This window comes from Misgurnus anguillicaudatus, chromosome 3 (genome assembly GCF_027580225.2).
Source record: "Misgurnus anguillicaudatus chromosome 3, ASM2758022v2, whole genome shotgun sequence".
NCBI classification, from domain to species: Eukaryota; Metazoa; Chordata; class Actinopteri; order Cypriniformes; family Cobitidae; genus Misgurnus; species Misgurnus anguillicaudatus.
Genome location: NC_073339.2, coordinates 3,020,949 through 3,040,584, shown reverse-complemented (window position 1 = coordinate 3,040,584; position 19,636 = coordinate 3,020,949). Strand labels below are relative to the sequence as shown.

The 19,636-nt window shown below is 38.9% G+C and overlaps 2 protein-coding genes across 4 annotated transcripts; one reads left to right on the top strand and one right to left on the bottom strand.

The window, feature by feature from the left end:
* Positions 1-69: 69 nt before the first annotated feature.
* Positions 70-4,738, bottom strand: LOC129443840 (uncharacterized). Of its 2 annotated transcripts, none has more exons than XM_055204084.2 (3): positions 4,409-4,738; positions 981-2,170; positions 70-888 (listed from the first exon to the last, which is right to left on the bottom strand). In XM_055204084.2, exons 2-3 carry the CDS (start codon positions 2,105-2,107, stop codon positions 300-302), a joined length of 1,716 nt encoding a protein of 571 aa, XP_055060059.2. In that variant the 5' UTR covers positions 2,108-2,170; positions 4,409-4,738; the 3' UTR covers positions 70-299. The 2 variants fall into 2 exon arrangements, with proteins under 2 accessions (XP_055060059.2, XP_055060058.2); XM_055204083.2 differs by having other exon boundaries at positions 981-2,175; positions 4,409-4,737.
* A 1,688-nt stretch (positions 4,739-6,426) lies between these two features.
* Positions 6,427-13,804, top strand: LOC141363568 (uncharacterized). 2 transcript variants are annotated; one of them, XM_073866464.1, is made up of 3 exons: positions 6,427-6,812; positions 10,282-10,340; positions 12,672-13,804. In XM_073866464.1, the coding sequence occupies exons 1-3, from the start codon at positions 6,563-6,565 to the stop codon at positions 12,675-12,677; spliced, it is 315 nt and encodes a 104-aa protein (XP_073722565.1). In that variant the 5' UTR covers positions 6,427-6,562; the 3' UTR covers positions 12,678-13,804. The 2 variants fall into 2 exon arrangements, with proteins under 2 accessions (XP_073722565.1, XP_073722564.1); XM_073866463.1 differs by lacking the exon at positions 10,282-10,340 and having other exon boundaries at positions 6,429-6,812.
* Positions 13,805-19,636: the final 5,832 nt, after the last annotated feature.

Below are 19,636 nucleotides of genomic sequence, written 5' to 3'. Positions count from 1 at the left end.
GACATACTGCACATGTATTTTATATTGCCCCCTTAAAACAGACTTTTTGTTTTAAGAAGCTTTGACAGGTTTCGGTGTTTCATTATTGTTTTTTATTGACTATTTTTTAATCCAGAAGCGTGACAACATTAACAATAAAAACAAAGTAGTTTAAAAAAATAAATATAATACATTGTGTTTCACTTCATAGTTTGACAACGCAGCACCCCCCAAAAAAACTAATTTCGGTCTGATCAGGAGGACTTTAGTATAGTTTAATTCATATCACCACATTGTCTAAAATGTCTTGAGTCTTGAGATTAATGGCAAGTTCTTTTCCTCAGGTTGCGGTTATTAAGGCCACTCGATCGTTTTCTTTTGGTGCCGTGTGATGCACGTGTTTTCCTCTTTGAATGTTTCATGTTTGATGCAGGGGCGGTGATGTCCAGATCTGATTTGAGATCTGGAGAAGTATTTGTGAAGTTAATGTTTGTTGGAGTATCAGTTGCTTCTGTTTGATCACAATCGGGTGTTGGCTTTTGAAAGCGGTGGGCTTCTGGCTCATCACAGGCAGTTGAAAGAGATGAATAGATGTTTGTGTTTCTGCTCATGGGTGTCAGAACGGATTGGGCCAGCTGGCAGAGAGCAAACGCAGCCGTTGTCTCATCTTCCACAATGACATCATCGTCCACCTGTGATGTCATGCTACCCAGAATCTCCTCATCGCTCAAGCCGTTCTGTGATTGGCTCGCTGATGGAGCTGTCGATGACTTCACAGACAGATTCAGGGGAAACCACTGCTGAGGTGAAGCATCACTTTTGATCTGACATTTTCTTGAGAGATTGAGAGGAACTATGACATCATCAACACTTTTAGCTTCAGTCTCCATCTCTGTGAACATTGGTGACCTGTTCGTAAAGACAAGAAATTAATGTTTTAGTAATAAACATTTTTTTATTTAAGTTTGCTTGAATCAATTAAATCAAATGTATAATGTTACCTTTCAGTGCTATTTTGACCATCACCATTTATCTGTATATCCCCATCCCTCTCTTCGGATTGGCTGGTCGACACTGCATCCGCTGACTCCTGGGAACCATGGTGAGGGTTTGGTCTCTCTGGTGATCCAGAAGCCGACCGGCCGGTCTGCGGGCTCACCTGTAGCTCTTTATTTGTCTTGAGCTCTCTCTCTTCATACCCGTGTTCACTCGCAATGTTCTCCGTATCCATCGCATGACGGACTGATTGTGAGTACGGGATAAAGTAGGGTGCGGCGGGAAGGGTTTGGTCATGTGGATGGTTCTGGCTATAGCTCAGAAATGTGTAATGGTGCCTAAAATACTCTTCAGAGACGGGTGATAGAGAATTCATTGGCAACAGTTCCCTTGGTAACAGATGGTGGAGTCTGTGGGTTTCCAGGGCGTACGGGAGGAGGTGCGGGTGTGGCAGGGTGGAGTGATAAATGTTGCTTGGCTGTAGATAGGGGTGATACTGATTGTAGAGTGGATGCAGAGGGGATGGAATAACATAGGAATGATATCCAGGAATGACGCCACCGTGATAAGGAAAATCCAACTCTTTGTCTTGTAGATGTGATTTGTGTTCAGGACTTACAGTGCTGGGTGGGAATGAGATCGGGGGTCTCCAGATGGTCGCAGGGTTATACACGTGTTGTGGAAGAAGAGCTTCGGGTTTATACACGGGTTTAATGTCCTTGGAGTCACCTATAGAGGATGACATCGGGTCTGAGGAATGAAGATCGGCTTCCTTTTGTGTGTCCCCGTTTTGAGGAGATGGTTCAGAGTTTGATCCGCCTACATGGTCAGTACTAGTCGAGGTCACTTCCACTACAGAGAATGTTTCATCATTGGCACACATCGAGCCATTGCGCTCCATTGCAGACTGGACGTTTGGTGATGATGTGGAATTTTGGATGGGACTTTGGTTCGGTTTAGCAGTTATGGAGATGGAGATCTTGCACAGGTTGTATTTCATATGGTTGAACAGATGGGATTTCTGGTTGCAGGTGAAAGGACACTGGAAGCACTGGTATTTGAAGGGCTTTCCGGGGGGACGGGGGACGTAATGGGGCTTTTTTGGCTTACGGTCTTTGGAAGGGATGCTCATGCCGACGGCTGGAACCTACAATGGCCGAATGGTCTTGCTTGTAGACTGTGCTAATGGATGATACTGTCCTTAAAAGAAAGAAATTAAACATTTATTAGACAAGAGGCTGTAATCTTTTTTCTGATAATGTGAAGCTGTACTGTTCGTCTCACTAGTGTTAATTTCGTCAGACGAGACGAGACGAAATATGTTCGTCAACGACCTTTTTTTCCATGACTAAGACGAGACGATGACGAGACTGCACCAATGTCCAAAAACGCTGACTAAGACCAAATTAAAATGCATTTTTGTTGACGAAAAAAGACGAGACTAAAATGTTTTGCATAAAATAAAAACTAAGATAAAATCTCTCTTCATTTTCGTCTACAATCGTCTCTACTACATTTTATGCAATGAGGTCATATTTAAATGTGAATTCATTCATAAAAAGACTGCGTGCTCTTATTATGAAACTGCGCGTCTGTCATAACTCCAAACGAGCTTGCACTGCTGAAGTCTCCATGCTAAGTGTTCACAATATATCATCCGTTTGCAGTTTAAGTCCACAAACGTATTACATATGAGAAATGTTGATATTTCTCCGTTGTTTCCATTGGATTTTGTATCAAATAATCTTCATATGGTTTTCAACAATTGCACACGCAGCGATTCTACTATGGAAAAGGCATCCGCGATCAGGTCAGTAAGAGTCTCATGTGTAAAATGAGCCAACACTGATTATGATTAATATTTCACAAACAGCTAAAAAGTTTAGTGTTATGCAGCATTGTGTTGATGTTTTTGTGTCGTATTCTCGTGCACCTGTTGTCTTTAGTAACTTAGACGGCTTGTCTTTCTGATCCACATCGCTATTTACCAACATTGTTGATGTACATAACATTATTCAAGTATTCTGAATGTACAGTATATTGTGAGGACAAAAGCTTATTATAAGTTACTGATCGCTGTCTGGGTGCTTTCCTATCGCCCATCACTGAATGAATGTTGACGCAATTTACATGCTATAGAGATACGGCACCGCCATTAACAAAGTTGCATTCAACAAAAATCATTCAACAAGTGTATTTGAGATGTGTGTAACACTATTTGACTGAAATGGTTATCAGAAATAATCTCAGAAATAATTTATTTAAAAAAAGAGATAAAAATGTTTTAACTAAAACGTGACTAAGATGTATTAAGTCTTCTTTTGACTAAAATTAGACTGAAATGACAAGACGTTTAGTTGACTAAAACTAGACTAAAATGACGGGACTTTTAGTCGACAAAAACTTGACTAAGATACCTCGAGTTGTCTTTTGACTAAAACTAGACTAAAATGATGAGACTTTTAGTCGACTAAAACTTGACTAAAACAAAAAGATATGCACAAGACTAAGACTAAGACGAAATTAAAAATAGGTGACAAAATTAACACTACGTCTCACAGCGGATCATTTGTATAATTTCTGTCATGTTCAGCATCACATTTGAATAAAACTTATAAGCACCTATGAAACTTTAGCCTGAGGCATTCAGGAAATGATAATGAAAAGAACAAAATAACATTACTTATGTAAATTATAATGAGAGTTTGCTTTACATCTGAAATACATTTTACCACATAGTCTTTCATCTGAAAACTTTATTTTCAATTATTATCTTTCTAAACATCTTATTTACACATTTAGTTCAGTCCTAAATCAGTATTTTCTGGTTAAGTCCCGCCCAACTCATAACTAGTCACTCAAGTTCCTCTGGTTCCTCTGTGTCAGACATGAGTGGGCTGAACTGAGATTGATGGTTTCTGCTCTCAGTTAATCCGTGTTTAACTAGTTCTCAGCTATTGCTCAAAACATTGTTTATAAAAACAAAAAATGCAAGTTTTAAACACAGTCGTTAATAATGATATAATAATAAATTAATATACAAATACAAATTCAAACTATGGTTAGATACATCTTGTACAGTATAAGAAACTTTTATAGTCTTTAACATTCGTGTCTCTTTTATGCTGACATACCAAGTTTACATTTACACATTGGCACAAGTTATGCAGTATAATCATAGCAAATATGGCATTTTAGAAAGTGGTTCAATATGTATTTGTATATATTTATGTACTTATCTATACTATAGTTAAGTGGAGGTACATGGTGTGTTTCTTCATTCTCTCATTCATTAAAGCAGAATTTGTATCTCACAAGTTTTAAATTGAATCATTTAAATTGTCTTCTCATCTTCATTTCAAAAGCAAAAATTTTTATCTAATAAAAATTCCAAAAAGTGAATAGTTTTGTTGTATGTTTATAGCATTCTTACCGTGACAGCGTCCTGGAACGGTATAACCTCGGGTATGGTTCTTCTTTTGAAGCAGGTGTGGAGACAGACAGACAGAGACAGTCATGCTGCTGATGGACTCGTGTGTCAGACTGGATCGACCTGTCTGTGGTGACACACGTGAAGAGGGCGGAGCTCAGCATCAGTTTGCAAAGCCCTGAGGATACGACATCAGCCATAATAAATCCAGGCCTGCAGGTAGAGAACAGCTACATGTGGATCTACTTGTGCTTGAGTTACAGTAAAATCTATAGAGTAATGTGGGATGTGTTTTTACGTTGTGCAAGATGTTATTGCCCAATCAGCTTTTACGTTATGGGGTTTACAGTCATGTTCTTATTAAGTATCGTATCGGTTTTGTTTCAGATGCCTGTAAACTGAATGTGGAAAACACATCTGCAATCAATAATTTGGTGAGAAATTGAGTTCATTTTGAAGCCTTTGATTTCTCCTTACAGAATTAACAGTTAAAAATATTAAAAACATCCGATTGAGATATTTACAAGATATACACCTGAGATTTTAGATTACACACAAAATTTACTCTTCAAAAGAAAACACTTTTAATACAAATGTCAATTTTTTTCTTTATTTAATTTCATTGCTTAGGAGAAATGAGAAACAATTGAGATTGATTACAGAGATGATAAAGATTTGTGATATATTCTCCCTTACGAAAATTAATCATGGTTTTACTACAGTTAAAACAAAAAAACATGGTAACTACACTTTTACCACAATAAAACCATGGTTAATTTTCGTAAGGGCTTATAAAGAGGGTAAAAATATTACATTATTGCTTAACTCCTCACACTGTCTCTTTGTCTTTTCATATTCTCTTACCAAAACATATTTAATGACAGACTTGAATAATGTTATTTTATCAGACAAACCAGGAAAAGCACATTGGGATCCTTTCTAATTTAAATCTTGAATGATGGTGATTTTAATTCTTCCCTTGCCATTGACAAGCTAACTCATCAATTAAGAAAAAACACTTTCCTGTCAATGACAAGTTTTTCCGGCAAACCGTATTTCCGCTATTATCCACCAGGTGCCACTCTTACCCAACCTATAAAACGCGGACGTATCCCCTTAGGGCAAACAGTTCAAACTCTGTGTATGTTTTGATCATCGCTCTGAATTGGATCACTATCAAAAGTCCTTCACAAAAATGCAATTATCTCACCTTTTTGCTCAAAAATTTGTATTTTTTAAGAAACCAACCCATATTTGAGATGTGATATAAAAGACAACAAATAAAGGTAGGATTAAATGTTTTGTTTTTTTAAAGCAGAGGGTCTGTTCTTTCATTTCATATATTGCACGCTTATAGACCGTTTCATTGGGCGCACATGCGGTGACGCGTTAAGTGTCTGGTCTGAACTTTACTTCCGGTTTCTGTTTGTTTAATGTTCTGACTAGTTGCTGAAATTGAACTCTTAAACCAATACCTCGTCAAAAATAACAAATGTTTTGGGTTCCTATGTAATCTATGTAATATAAATAAATTACTTCAAAAGGACTTTGTTGTTATTTATTTTTCACTGAGTTTACCGGAAGTTACGTGAGGACCACGATAGCCGTTTGTTTATGTTGTTACTGCTGAAACCGTCTATTTAAAGAAAAAAAATTCTGGAAGGCTTAAACCTTTGTGAAAATCATAAAATATGCTGGCGCAGCTGGCTACTATTTTTTTTTTAACGCTGGCGGGGAAAAAATATGTAGATAAACACAAAGATAGGCCGCATGCTGCACATTTTCTAGGTTGATAGAAGCACTGGGGATCTGATTATAGCACTTAAACATTGTAAAAGTCTGATTGTTATGATATGTCCCCTTTAAGGGCCAGTCACACTAGATTTATAAAATTTTTTAATTTAAAGCACCTTAGGTATTCTGTAGTAATTGTAAGTTTAGTAATTCGTTTATGTCTGAATGAGAGATGAATGAAGTATTTTCTCTCCAGTACAGCAGGAGGCGCTCTACAGCTTTTTAGTCCGCCGATAAACCCACTAAAGAAAGAAAGAAAAGAAAGAGAGAGTTCGTGTGTGATGTGTTTGTGTATCCTCTGTGTTTTTCTCTCTTGAGTGTAAACAGAGTCTTGTCTCTGTGTATTTTAGTGTTGATGATGAGATGGATGTGATGTGCTGTAAATCAGGAACTGATCAGGACTTACAGGATGATGAATCTACTGATCAAACCTCCACAGAGTCTCTGGATTCTGTCTGTAACGCTGGAGAACAGCAGCAGATCCTGCAGACCAAACTCAACATGTGTTCAGTCAAACCGATGGACTGTGGAAACCAAATGCAGATGAGAACAGAAGCCACAGCAGATAAATATGAAGACAAACATAATGATGGTCATGATTTTATTCTCTCAGGTATGTTTTTTTTTTTTTATAGTTTTATTGCTTAAACAATCATACAAAAAACCAAACAACATTCAAGATACACATCTTAATAGTTTGCAAAGAAGTCCAAATAGCAGCATAAAATATAAGTAAACATAATAAACACAGATAACACAAAGAAAATAAATACAAAAAAAAAAAGATTTTAGACAAGGGGGTTCTCATCAAAAAATACCTTAAGAAGATTATACAATTTAAGGGCTTTTTTGTTATACACAAATCTTAACGACTTGAAGAAGATCATCAAATCTTTATGGAAAAGTACGAAAGTAGGAGGATTCTTAAAAAATCTGCATTTGTGTATGAAGTAATTGGCCAACAGCACAACATTGTTCACCAAAAATTCAAGATCGTAATTCATAGAAAAAGACAAATATTTGATCGTTTTAAAGTTAAAGTCAGGTATTACATATTTCAAACTTAACCAAATATAAAGGTCATCCCAGAATTTCTTTGAAAAATTGCATAAATAAAATAAATGTTCCAAAGACTCAATGTCTGCTTCACAAAAAGTGCACTCATTACATTCCATATTAAATCTATGTCGGAGAAACTCATTACAAGGATAAATATCATGTCTAAAGGACAAGTTCGGTATTTTACACTTAAAGCCCTGTTTTCAGATTGTTTATGATGAAATAGAACGGTTTTGACTGAAATTTCGACATTTGTGGCTGCCCCGAGAACTTTTGGGTGTTTGTGTTTCAGCTCCTACCTTTACAATGTGTTTAATGGTGCACTGGAACAATCCTTCCTAAAATGCATATTAAACTTTCGTTTACAAAGACGTGAAACTCACCGAGTGGTCAGGGGTGTTCACTGGTATGCTCACACAAAAATAGGGAAATCAAATATAAGAGGTCATATGAGTCACCTCTCTGGGCTATGGAGGTAGGGACGTGTGCCTGGAGGAACCAGACTTCCAGGAGGGAGGGCCGCCCTGTCAGGCCCGCTTTCGAGTCACCTCTCTGGGCTATGGAGGTAGGGACGGGTGCCCTGGAGGAACCAGACTTCCAGGAGGGAGGGCCGCCCTGTCAGGCCCGCTTTCCAATCAGCCCTCTGGGCTATGGAGGTAGGGACGGGTGCCCTGGAGGAACCAGACTTCCAGGAGGGAGGGCCGCCCTGTCAGGCCCGCTTTCGAGTCACCCCTCTGGGCTATAGAGGTAGGGACGTGTGCCCTGGAGGAACCAGACTTCCAGGAGGGAGGGCCGCCCTGTCAGGCCCGCTTTCGAGTCACCTCTCTGGGCTATGGAGGTAGGGACGGGTGCCCTGGAGGAACCAGACTTCCAGGAGGGAAGGCTGCCCTGTCAGGCCCGCTTTCGAGTCACCCCTCTGGGCTATGGAGGTAGGGACGGGTGCCCTGGAGGAACCAGACTTCCAGGAGGGAGGGCCGCCCTGTCAGGCCCGCTTTCGAGTCACCTCTCTGGGCTATGGAGTTAGGGACGGGTGCCCTGGAGGAACCAGACTTCCAGGAGGGAGGGCCGCCCTGTCAGGCCCGCTTTCGAGTCACCCCTCTGAGCTATGGAGGTAGGGACGGGTGCCCTGGAGGAACCAGACTTCCAGGAGGGAGGGCCGCCCTGTCAGGCCCGCTTTCCAATCACCCCTCTGGGCTATGGAGGTAGGGACGGGTGCCCTGGAGGAACCAGACTTCCAGGAGGGAGGGCCGCCCTGTCAGGCCCGCTTTCGAGTCACCCCTCTGAGCTATGGAGGTAGGGACGGGTGCCCTGGAGGAACCAGACTTCCAGGAGGGAGGGCCGCCCTGTCAGGCCCGCTTTCCAATCACCCCTCTGGGCTATGGAGGTAGGGACGGGTGCCCTGGAGGAACCAGACTTCCAGGAGGGAGGGCCGCCCTGTCAGGCCCGCTTTCGAGTCACCCCTCTGGGCTATGGAGGTAGGGACGGGTGCCCTGGAGGAACCAGACTTCCAGGAGGGAGGGCCGCCCTCTCAGGCCCGCTTTCGAGTCACCCCTCTGGGCTATGGAGGTAGGGAAGGGCGCCCTGGAGGAACCAGACTTCCAGGAGGGAGGGCCGCCCTGTCAGGCCCGCTTTCGAGTCACCCCTCTGGGCTATGGAGGTAGGGACGGGTGCCCTGGAGGAACCAGACTTCCAGGAGGGAGGGCCGCCCTGTCAGGCCCGCCTCGGAGGCCTCCCCTCAGGCAGGGGAGGCAGGGTCAGGGACCCTGGAGGAACCGGACTACCGGGAGGGAGGGCCGCCCTGTCAGGCCCGCCTCGGAGGCCTCCCCTCGGGCAGGGGAGGCAGGGTCGGGGACCCTGGAGGTGCCGGACCTCCAGGGGGACAGAGGCCGACCCCGTGGCCGGGGAGGGTGAGCCTTGCCGGGCTAAGTCCGCGCGGGTTCGAAGGCCTGGTTCGAGAGGACCCCTTCCCCTATATACCCGATGGCACCTGTTCACACTACTGTCCCTTCCGAGGGGGGACCCCGACCGGTCCGCGGCCGGGACGGCGCACCTCGGTCGGCCTCGGCGAGTGGGTCGGGGTGCCTGGAGGTGCGCGAGTGGGCATCGTGGAAGTGCGCGAGCCACCCGACCGGTGCATAATCGGACTGAATCTCAATTATTTAATATTCCTTTAAAAATGAGGTAAAATATTTAGGTATTGTTATTACTAAAGACACAAAAACTAGAGAAAAAATGAATTTGGCTGACAATATAACCAAAAGTCAAAATATGTTAAATGTATGGTTACAAAGGGATATTTCCATTTTTGGCAGAATTTTATTACAGAAAACTGAAATACTTTCTAGGCTGATTTATCCTGCATATTCTTTAGATATCTCTGACAGGTGGATTAAGGATATAAATCAAATTCAGTATAAATTTCTTTGGAAAAACAAACACCATTACATAAGAAAATCAGATGTAGTAAAGCCAATCAGTGAAGGAGGTTTGAATTTTATTGATTTTGATGTTATGAATGGGACACTTAAATTGAGATGGCTCCAAGCTTTCCTTAGGAATAAACATTCTGTTTGGTCTAGTTTTTCTTCAAAAATCTTTGATTCTTTTGGAGGAATTGATTTTCTTTTAAGATGTGATTTTGAGCCTTCAAAGCTAAAGTGTAAATTATCTTCTTTTCATAGTCAGGTATTATTGTATTGGAAACTGATATACAAACACAATTTTTCCCCACATAGTTGTTCTTTGTGGAATAATAAGTGTATCCTTATCAATAGGAAATCAGTGTTCTTTCAGGACTGGATGGATAAAGGTGTCTGGTCCATTGTACACATTATGGATGGAGAAGGAAATTTCCTTAGTTATGAAAATTTTTGTGGAAATTATAACATTATTATAGTCATTATATTTGGCTTTGTTAAAAGCTGTTCCTGGTGGTTTGGTTCAGATGGTTAAAGGTGCATTGTGTTATTCACCTGTGATTCCAAGATTAAAAAGTCTAAGCATGTCTGGCCTTAATTTTACAGAGGAGGGCTGCAAGATTAAAGTTTTAAGAACATTGGTTAATATGGAGATTTTCTCTCAGGTATGTATCCTCAATTATAGTTGTATTTTTATTCATAACTGTCATGGTTTTATAAAAGGGAGTTTTAAGTCACATACCAAAAGACAAAAAGGTTCAAAAATCTTAAAGGCGAGATTATGACATATTTTTGAGGCATGTTGGCTTTTAAAAAAGACACAAAAATGTCTTCATCTCATTCTAGAAGTGTTACCATAAGTGATGCGATCTGGGAAAACTCATGACATGGTGAAATTTTAACAATTGTAGGTTAAGAGAGGGAAAGCTATGAGTGATTGTTTAAAGGTACCCTGGTTATAAACCCATCATGTATAGTTTAATAGACTAACACCGGGATTAGCAATATGAATGTAAAAATAAAAAAGTACAAATGTCATAGTTTTAATAAACTTCTTCAAAAATCTTTTTAATAGGAGGCTGCCATTGTTTTTTTCATCTCTATACATGACGTCAAATGGTTGCAATAAAACCTGTCGAGTCTTCAATCAGTAGATAAAATAATGTAAAACAGTAGATGAGAGTTATAAACACAGACAGCATGTGGCCGTATTTGGTCGTATTTCATAAAAAATACAGCATCACATTTTACAGAGTGTAACATACATGAAGAATTCTACAGAAATCATACTAATGAAAGATCAAAATAAAGGTAATAAGTTAAAGTTAAAGGTGAAGTAAGAGTGTGTGGAAAATAAAAAAAAATCTTACGTAAAAAACTATAGTTTTTACCATAGTTAGCTGTTGTTAAACGTCATATAAACTTAATGGCGGCCTCCACAGGTTAAAATGAGTATTACACAATGAAAATATTAAATGTGTTTCTATCAATGAATTTTAGTAGTTAAAGGCAAATATAACTCTTCTTTCTGGTACTTGAATCTGATTGGGTAAGAGCCTTTTCTAGCCATGCAATATTCAACAAGTATCATCACAGTAACGGCATACTCTTTGTATCATTCTGACACCTCCTGTTTATAGACGGTTTCAGCAGTAACAACATAAACAAGCGGCTGTCGTGGCGATCAGTTTAGCAATTAGTCAGACCATTAAAAAAAGAAAACAGAAGTAAAGTTTGGATCCAGACGTGTATCGCGTTAGCGCACGTGCATCCAATGAAACCGTCCATAGGTCATTAAAATTAGTTGAGCCATACGCTCACATATCTCTGACTGGAAAGAATGGTCATTGGTCACGCGCACACACATCCACGCAGGGCCGGCCCGAGGCATAAGCGAACTAAGCGGCTGCTTAGGGCCCAGTGGCCACCAAGGGGCCCCCAATCGTTTTTTTTACAATTAAATAACTTATACAAGTAATATAAATGAATGAATGTATGTGTCATACTGTAGTCTATTAACATACATTTGAGGAAACGAGGACTAAAAAACAACGTAACGTTTTATCCGTCTGTGTGCGCACGCGCTTAAGTGCACTCAGTAGTGCACACATGTGGAGACGCGTTTCAGCAAAGCAAAAAAAAGCAAGCGAGCATAAAATCGTTCTGTTCTTGACAGGGCACATATAAACAAAATGATCTCCACTTTCCAATAAAACATTTCTTTATGTCTTAGGTTTATGTATAGATTAGGCAGAAACCAGGTCTGTGCTTCTCTTAAAGAGACAGTAACCTCAATTAACCTACTTAGACAACAAGAAAATCACTTTTGTAGCTCTAAAAAATAATAATTGTATTTAATTCATACAATAAAGACAGTGTTATGATTCATTTGATTTGATTTCTGAACCTAATGCTAATTTTAGACCTTACTTAATGTGCAACTTTGTTATTTTTATAAATGTTTGTAATTTCTTTATTTTTTTTATGAAAAATGTGGTGGGAGGGGGGCCCCCAAACAAATTTTGCTTAGGGCCCCTAAGAGGCTCGGGCCGGCACTGCATCCACGGGCACAAATGCTGTTTTTAAACACTTCACGTGTGTCTATCAGTTCCCTAGCTCAAAATCTGTCTGTCAATCCCAATCAGAAGTGATTATCCCTGTGCCGTAATCCCTTCAAAGATCAGAGCTCCTGGATGTAAACTTTCGAGGAACTAGCGCAATAATCTCACATCATGTCATCCTTGCGAATAAAGCAATGAAAATAATTGTTTTCTCTTTATCTGGAGTGTCTCTTTTATCCGTGGTGGAAGAAAGTATTTCCTCACCAAAGAGGCTTTATGTTAGGCTGTTTATGTTACCATAATTTGGTTTATTTGATGTGCAATGACCCAGGACTGACAGCTGTCTCTGTGTGAATATAGAAGAAGATACAGCATCTCAATTCATCTTTCTTTGTGTAAATAAAAGTGAATTTAATTGTTTCGTGTTTCTTTCAGATGTAAAGAGTGAATTATGTTTGGATGGAGAGATAACGTCCTCGACTCTTTCCTGCATCACCGGTGGAGAGACATTGAGCTCACAGAGACATTTAGAGAGAAAACACACAGAAGAGAAACTCTTCACCCTCACCAGATCTAAGATCAGCTTTACTACCTTAAAAGAGAAGAAACTTCATTCAGAAGAGCACAGAGAGAAGAAGAAGAAGAAGTTTGGCTGTGAGCAGTGTGGGAAGGATTTTGGCTGCTTATCTCATCTGAGATTTCACATGAGGACACACAATGCTGAAAAACCTTTCTATTGCACTGAATGTGGCCATTACTTCAGAACCAAAAGCAATCTTGATGTTCATCAGAGAATTCATACAGGAGAAAAACCACACGAGTGTCCTCACTGTGGGAAGAGATTCAGCCAAATATCTAATATGAGGACACATGTGTTTACACACACCAATGACAGTCCGTATCAGTGCAGTGAATGTGGAAAAACCTTTAGGGGTTCAAGTCAATTAAAATGACACCAAAATATTCACACTAAAGAGAAACTCTTTCAATGTTTACACTGCGATAAAAGATTCAATCGTAAAACTACTCTTACAGCCCATCAGATACTTCACACTGGAGAGAAACCTTATTACTGTCATGTCTGTGAGAAGAGTTTCAGTCGACGTCAACATTTAGTGAAACATCAGAGAACTCATACAGGTGAAAAACCTTTCAAATGCTCTCAGTGTGAGAAGATGTTTGCTCATTCATCTAACTTTAAAGCCCATCAGAGAGTTCATACTGGAGAGAAACCTTACAAATGCTGTCAGTGTGAGAAGACGTTTACAGAGTCAGGTAACTTAAAAGCCCATGAGAGACTTCATACAGGAGAGAAACCTTACGTCTGCTCGATCTGTGAGAAGAAATTCACTCATGCCAAAAGTCTTCAAAGGCATCAGAAGGAACATACTGATGAACAAATACACTGAAATCATCATAGCATCTAAAAGACTTTCCAGACTGACCGTGTATAGGTCCTATTCTGCATGAATGTCAACGCTATAACATGCTATGAAAACAATAGCTTTTATTATTAATGATTTTTACATTGGTTATTTGCGACGAAAATAAATGATGTTTTTTTTTAACCATCGTGTCAAATTTGGTTGACCAATGAGATTTGAGCATTACGTCATGTTCCCGGAGCCGATGTTAATCTACAGCACAGCGTCTTGGGTTGTTCTTTGTCTCCGTGTCATGCGTTTAAAATCCTTTAATGCACGAGTCGTTGATTATCCCTTACATATTCATTTATTTTATCATTCACCTTTATTTTAATTATTGTGTTTTATTACACGGCTCTCTAAAATACCAGATTCTGATTCGTTCTTTTCAGATAGCCTATAAACCCTTTTACTGTTTGTACAAAATTATGACGTGGCAATGTATGCGCGCGCAGTTTATCAACATAAGTATGGCAAGAATCAGCAGTGAAGCAACACAGACAGAGAAAGTTATTTTAAAAAAGTTGACTTCATCAACTTTTTCAACACAGCTACAGATCTGTGTACTATAGTGGAGTGGATAGAAGACTGTAGCAGATGCCCAAATATGAAGTTGCCAGATAAATATATACATATATTAGTATATTATATTAGTGCAACCAAACGCAACAACCAGACAAAATATGCATTTTATTCTATCTAGTTATTCTATTCTACATTATTTTTCTTAATTTTATTCAAATCTTATGTAATGGACTAGATCGCAAGGTTTTCTTAACATCATGATAATGTTATAAAACAATATATATAAATATAAAACATCTTCTAAATCTGCTTCTAGTCAAAGTTAGTCAGAGCATCGAGAATGCAACTAAGATTCAATAAAGCATCTTTATTTGATTCAACATCACTTCATCTCTGTGTCTACCTCATGGTTGATTTGAAGTATGAACTCTCACAACAGAGCTGATATTTGAGCACAGATTTAGTGATTTCCAGACAGGACATGGGAACTATGTCTAAACTATAGGAAAAATTATCCATATATTCCTAATCTGGGATGTGTTTCCCAAAACCATATAGTTGCTAACTAAGTTGCAATTTCCCATTGCCAACCAGCTACGTTGCTAACCAGTGCATTACAAGTAACCAGCATTACATAATATTACTTTTTTAAAGTAACGCATTACTTTAAAAATTTACACATTAATATTTGAGCTACTTTTTAAAAAAAGTAATCCGAGTTACTTTTCAGTTTAATTAATTCGATTTAAAAATAAAATAATGTACTGAATTAAACTTTTTGCGAGGCCTGAAAGAGATCAAGCCTCAGCCAAGTAAGAAAAAGTAACGCAAATGTAACTTAAGGGCGATTTATAGTCGTGCGTAGGTCCTACGGCGTAGGTTCCGCGTCGGTTTTCATTTATACTTTTGCTTCGTCGTCCACGTCGACGTGCAAACACACCCGCAGACCACTGGTAGGCAGTAAACACGCGTGTAACCACAGTAGCAGCAGAAGAAGTCACAGAAGAAGAAGCTAAGCAAGTTAACCCACAAACGAAGAAGAAATAGCAACTTGTTGTGTATGATTTGAGAAGACCAGCAATGATGGAAGTAAATAAACAGCGACTTATCTTGCAGTTTGAGTTAAATCACTCCTCAACTTTGCTCATCTTTGTTTTCACCGTCTCGAATGTGGTGGACCAATCACAGCGCTTGCGGTCCGCGTAGATCCGACGCGCTGTTAGATATTTTGTGAGGTGAGCGTCAGGCTACGGATAGCTACGGCGTAGGACCTACGCACGACTATAAATCGCCCTTTAAAAGTAACGCAAGCATATTGCTTATTATATTAACAACGCATTTAGTTATTTTCTTGGCGAGTAACTTAATATTGTAATGCATTACTTTTAAAAGTAACTTTCCCCAACACTGTTGCCAACAGCACCCCTTGATCGGCACAAAATTTAACTCATTTTTCTACGTTTGCCACCTAAGCATACCAGAAAAAGCTAGATTTCATTCAACAATGTTAAGTTGTTGAAAATGAAAAACTCAAAGGGATAGTTCACCCCAAAATTAAAGTTGTGTCATCATTTTCTCACTCTTCTGTTGTTACAAATCTGTATACATTTCTTTGTTCTGATGAACGCAAATGAAGATATTTTCAGGAATGTTTGAAACCAAACCATAGTATTCGTTGTTCCATAATGAATAGGGCTCATGAACGGTTTGGTTATAAATATTTCTCAAAATATCTTCCATTGTGTTCATCAGGGGGGTATTCCAGTTGGTTATGTGACATACCTGGGTATGTTTGAATTCGAAAAAGTCTTAATGTATTCCCTGTGTGCATGCATTAACTCTTGGTTACCAGTATTAGGTTGACCTTACTAACTCTTATCTGGTGTTTTGGAACCGACTTGATCAGGGTAAGCAAATTCTGGTTTGATCAACCAAAAGTTTAGGGTTTTGCTGACGGCACCCATAGGAAAGGAAAATGACTATTTGGGGCATTTATTTGTTTAGTCCAATAACCATCAATAAATGCAACACAATGCAAATTTTGCATACAGATAAATGAAGGGGTGAACCTGTACAACATCCTCAATGTGACCAACATTCACACAATTTTAAACATTTTAAACATTCTATTAAACATTCTATTTTAGAGCCCAAAATAGTGCACTTTTTTTATTTTGTCAAATAAAAAATAGCTACTCGCATACATACAATAAAATTAAATGAGAAAATAACTGACATTTTATTTTAATTGCGGAGCAACCACTGTGACACACGCACGCATGCGTGCGAGAGAGAGAATAGAGTCCAAATGATTTGATGATGCTGGGTTTTTTCATCTGGGGTCTCCTGTCAAATTAAAATGATTTCCTCCTTATGCTGAAACGGGCAGAATCGTAGGACATTAGATCCTGTAGGCGTATTAAGGGCGGGGTTTACTGAAGCGCTGCCGTGCTATAGTCCTGACAGTTGCATGGAGTGGAAATCTTGGGTTTCTGGTTTGAACTTTAGATATGTTAAAAAACATAAAAACTTAAGCTACGAAACTTCATATATTTAACCTTTGTGTCAATCTTACCCCCAAGCAACTTTTATTTAGTTTAAAAACATGGTTCCCTTCATCTCAGTGAAATAAGATTTTGTGACTTTTAAATAGTCCCTTTGGGGGTAAAAATTACCCCGATTGAAAATGAATGGTCAGGTGTGTGGTTTAAGTAGTCAAGGATGTATTTTGTTTGAGCAAAATGGAATACATTGTGCTGCCAACAACATTTCAATGAGGCAAGCAATATCAAAAATCTTGGACGCCATCTTGAAAATTACACCTTTCTAGTGGTCAAACTTGGGTAAACTTTTAGTATGTTATTAAGGACACCTAATACAACAAAGAACAGCTGAGAAACCTTTTGTTAGAATTTTTTATGTATTTTTTTCAGCATACCAGCATATGTTGTGTTTTGGTGCTGGTGACCACCAGCTAAACAAGCACCAAACCAGCATGTGAAAACATACAGGGACTTTTCCTCTTATTAAAAATAGTTTTTATTTTTCTCCTAGGAGATTTATTTAACTCATAGAGAGTCAGCTGTCTTCTATCCCTTACGAAAATTAACCATGTTTTTTGGGGAAAAAGTGTAGTATTACTACACCAACCAAGGTTTAACTATGGTTCTTGAAAGCCATGGTTGTTGAAACCATGGTTATTTTGGGGTTGCCATGGTTTTAACCATGTTTTTTTTAACTGTAGTAAAACCATGGTCAGTTTTTGTAAGGGATATGTTACATTATTACTACGCATGACTAATATGTTTAATCTTATCCGCTGCAGCATATTAGTGATGGCGTGAAGCTTTCTTGAAGCAGTGAAGCTTTCAACCCAATTGTATCGGAAAAAGGTTCATTACTCGAAGCTTTTCAAATCAGAGCTCAATGAGGACCTCTGCTGGTGAAAGTGCTGTATCACAGCATGTTCCACAACCAAACAATGTATTAATTATAAAAGCAAAAATTAATGGATGGACAAATTAAGGATATATTCATAAATAAATGTAACAATATATTAAATACATGACCAAAGCATGTTCCATTTCATGCTAATGGTAACTCCAAACAAAAATAACAAATTAAGGATAGACCTTGTCTCAAAAGTTTAAATTGTATACCAATTAAAAATATATATCATGGTATTAAGTGGTGCAGAAAAGGCTTTTTACTACTATATATATATATATATATATATATATATATATATATATATATATATATATATATATATATATATATATATATATATATATAATCATAAACTCACTATACAGTTATCGATTCCGTGTAATGCAATACTCCAATACAACCCATGAGGGCGCGCCGCGCATCGCACAATTCTAAACCTTTGAATCAGATAACGAAGCAGTCACGTGGGTGGATGTGAAACGAAGCTTCGGAGTCATTGGTCACGTGATTTTGCCAGAACGAATCAAGCTTCGATCCAAAGCTTCAATGAAAATCGGTTCATTTTTTTGACACACGCTTCGGAGCTTCGGTCGGTGTCACTGGTAACATAACTACAGCATATTCTGCTTCTTATGTTGCCCACAGATTTTACTGTGATTTCTCCTGCTTTTATTAATGTAGAGCTGCTTTGAAACAATTAAACAATTGTGGAAAAGCGCTATATAAACAAATTTGAATTGAATTGCTTTCTCTTTTTTTGTGTTTATTTTTATAGCCCATCTCAGTGAATTCTGTGTTTTATTACTCATTGCTGAATAAGAGGACCCATATAGGGTCATTCATTATAGTTCAGTTTTAAACTTCTTTGCATTTTCTATTCTATTACTAACGCTGCGTGTTTTATTTTAGAATTGTAACCCATATTTAGGGCTGCACTGCAGTAATAATATGTTTAGTGTTATAATTGAAATGTATTTATGTATTATAACAGGGTGGGGAACCCTGGTCCTGGAGGGCCACTGTCCTGCAGAGTTCCAAACCTAATTAAACACACCTGAAAATCTAATTCAAGTCTTCAGGATTCCTTGGAAATTAAATTCAGGTGTGTTTGATGAGGGTTGGAACTAAACTCTGCAGGACAGTGGCCCTCCAGGACCCAGGGTTCCCCACTCCTGTATTATAATATTCCAGTATGAGTCTGACGCAAGCGTGCCGCACAAGCCCTGAAAAGTGAAGCCAAAACGTCTCGATCGCCCCCCAGTGACGGGTCCCAGTATAGGTCATAAAGCCCGCCTCCCCATGTTATTCAATGGGACTTGAGACCAACAAAAAAAATTAATTACACTTCAATTATCTTTTTTCCGAAGCTGGTTTCTGTCATGTAATGTAGTTTTTATCACGCTGGTGTAAATTCAAATGTTTGTTTTTAAAATAGGTTTGTGTTTAGTTAGTTATTTAATGATATAAAAACGGTGGTGTCACGTCATGACTGACAGCTGCGATATCGTGTGATATGCGCATTCTACGAGAGCGAGGGCGGGGTTTTGACTTCGCGCCTTCCCTTCCTGCTCACTACTGCGCATGACTGGTCCCGAAATCGCTATTGCGCAGACTCAAGACCCAAGATGTCAGCGCCATATCGGGCAACTGGCGGTGTCATGAGCAATCCAGTCCCCCCGAGCAATTCGGTCTCCCCTAGGACCCCGATTGGTATCTAGCACTAATGCCTGCTCAAAAATGTGTCATTGCAATATCTCGTCTGCATACGCGGCTAGCAAGCCAATTATGTTGTATAAAATAGAAACATTACATTTAAAAAAAAATAAAAGTTAACTAAAAAAAACAATATAATAAACTAATATTTATGTTGCAGACACGTCAGTACTTTTGTGTCATCATCTGCTTTACAAAAACAATACTTTTATTTTTTGTAAATTATTAACATACCTTACGGAATATATATTTTTAATAGTAAAAGTGTAGTAATCATGGCTTATAATT

Bases quoted from the DNA above. Each gene is read 5' to 3' on its own strand.
- LOC141363568 (XM_073866463.1), top strand. From the start codon at position 6,563: ATGGATGTGATGTGCTGTAAATCAGGAACTGATCAGGACTTACAGGAT. The intron at 6,813-12,671 runs GTATGTTTTTTT...TGTTTCTTTCAG, and splicing joins TCATGATTTTATTCTCTCAG to ATGTAAAGAGTGAATTATGT.
- LOC129443840 (XM_055204084.2), bottom strand. From the start codon at position 2,107: ATGAGCATCCCTTCCAAAGACCGTAAGCCAAAAAAGCCCCATTACGTC. The intron at 889-980 runs GTAACATTATAC...CTTTACGAACAG, and splicing joins GGTCAAAATAGCACTGAAAG to GTCACCAATGTTCACAGAGA.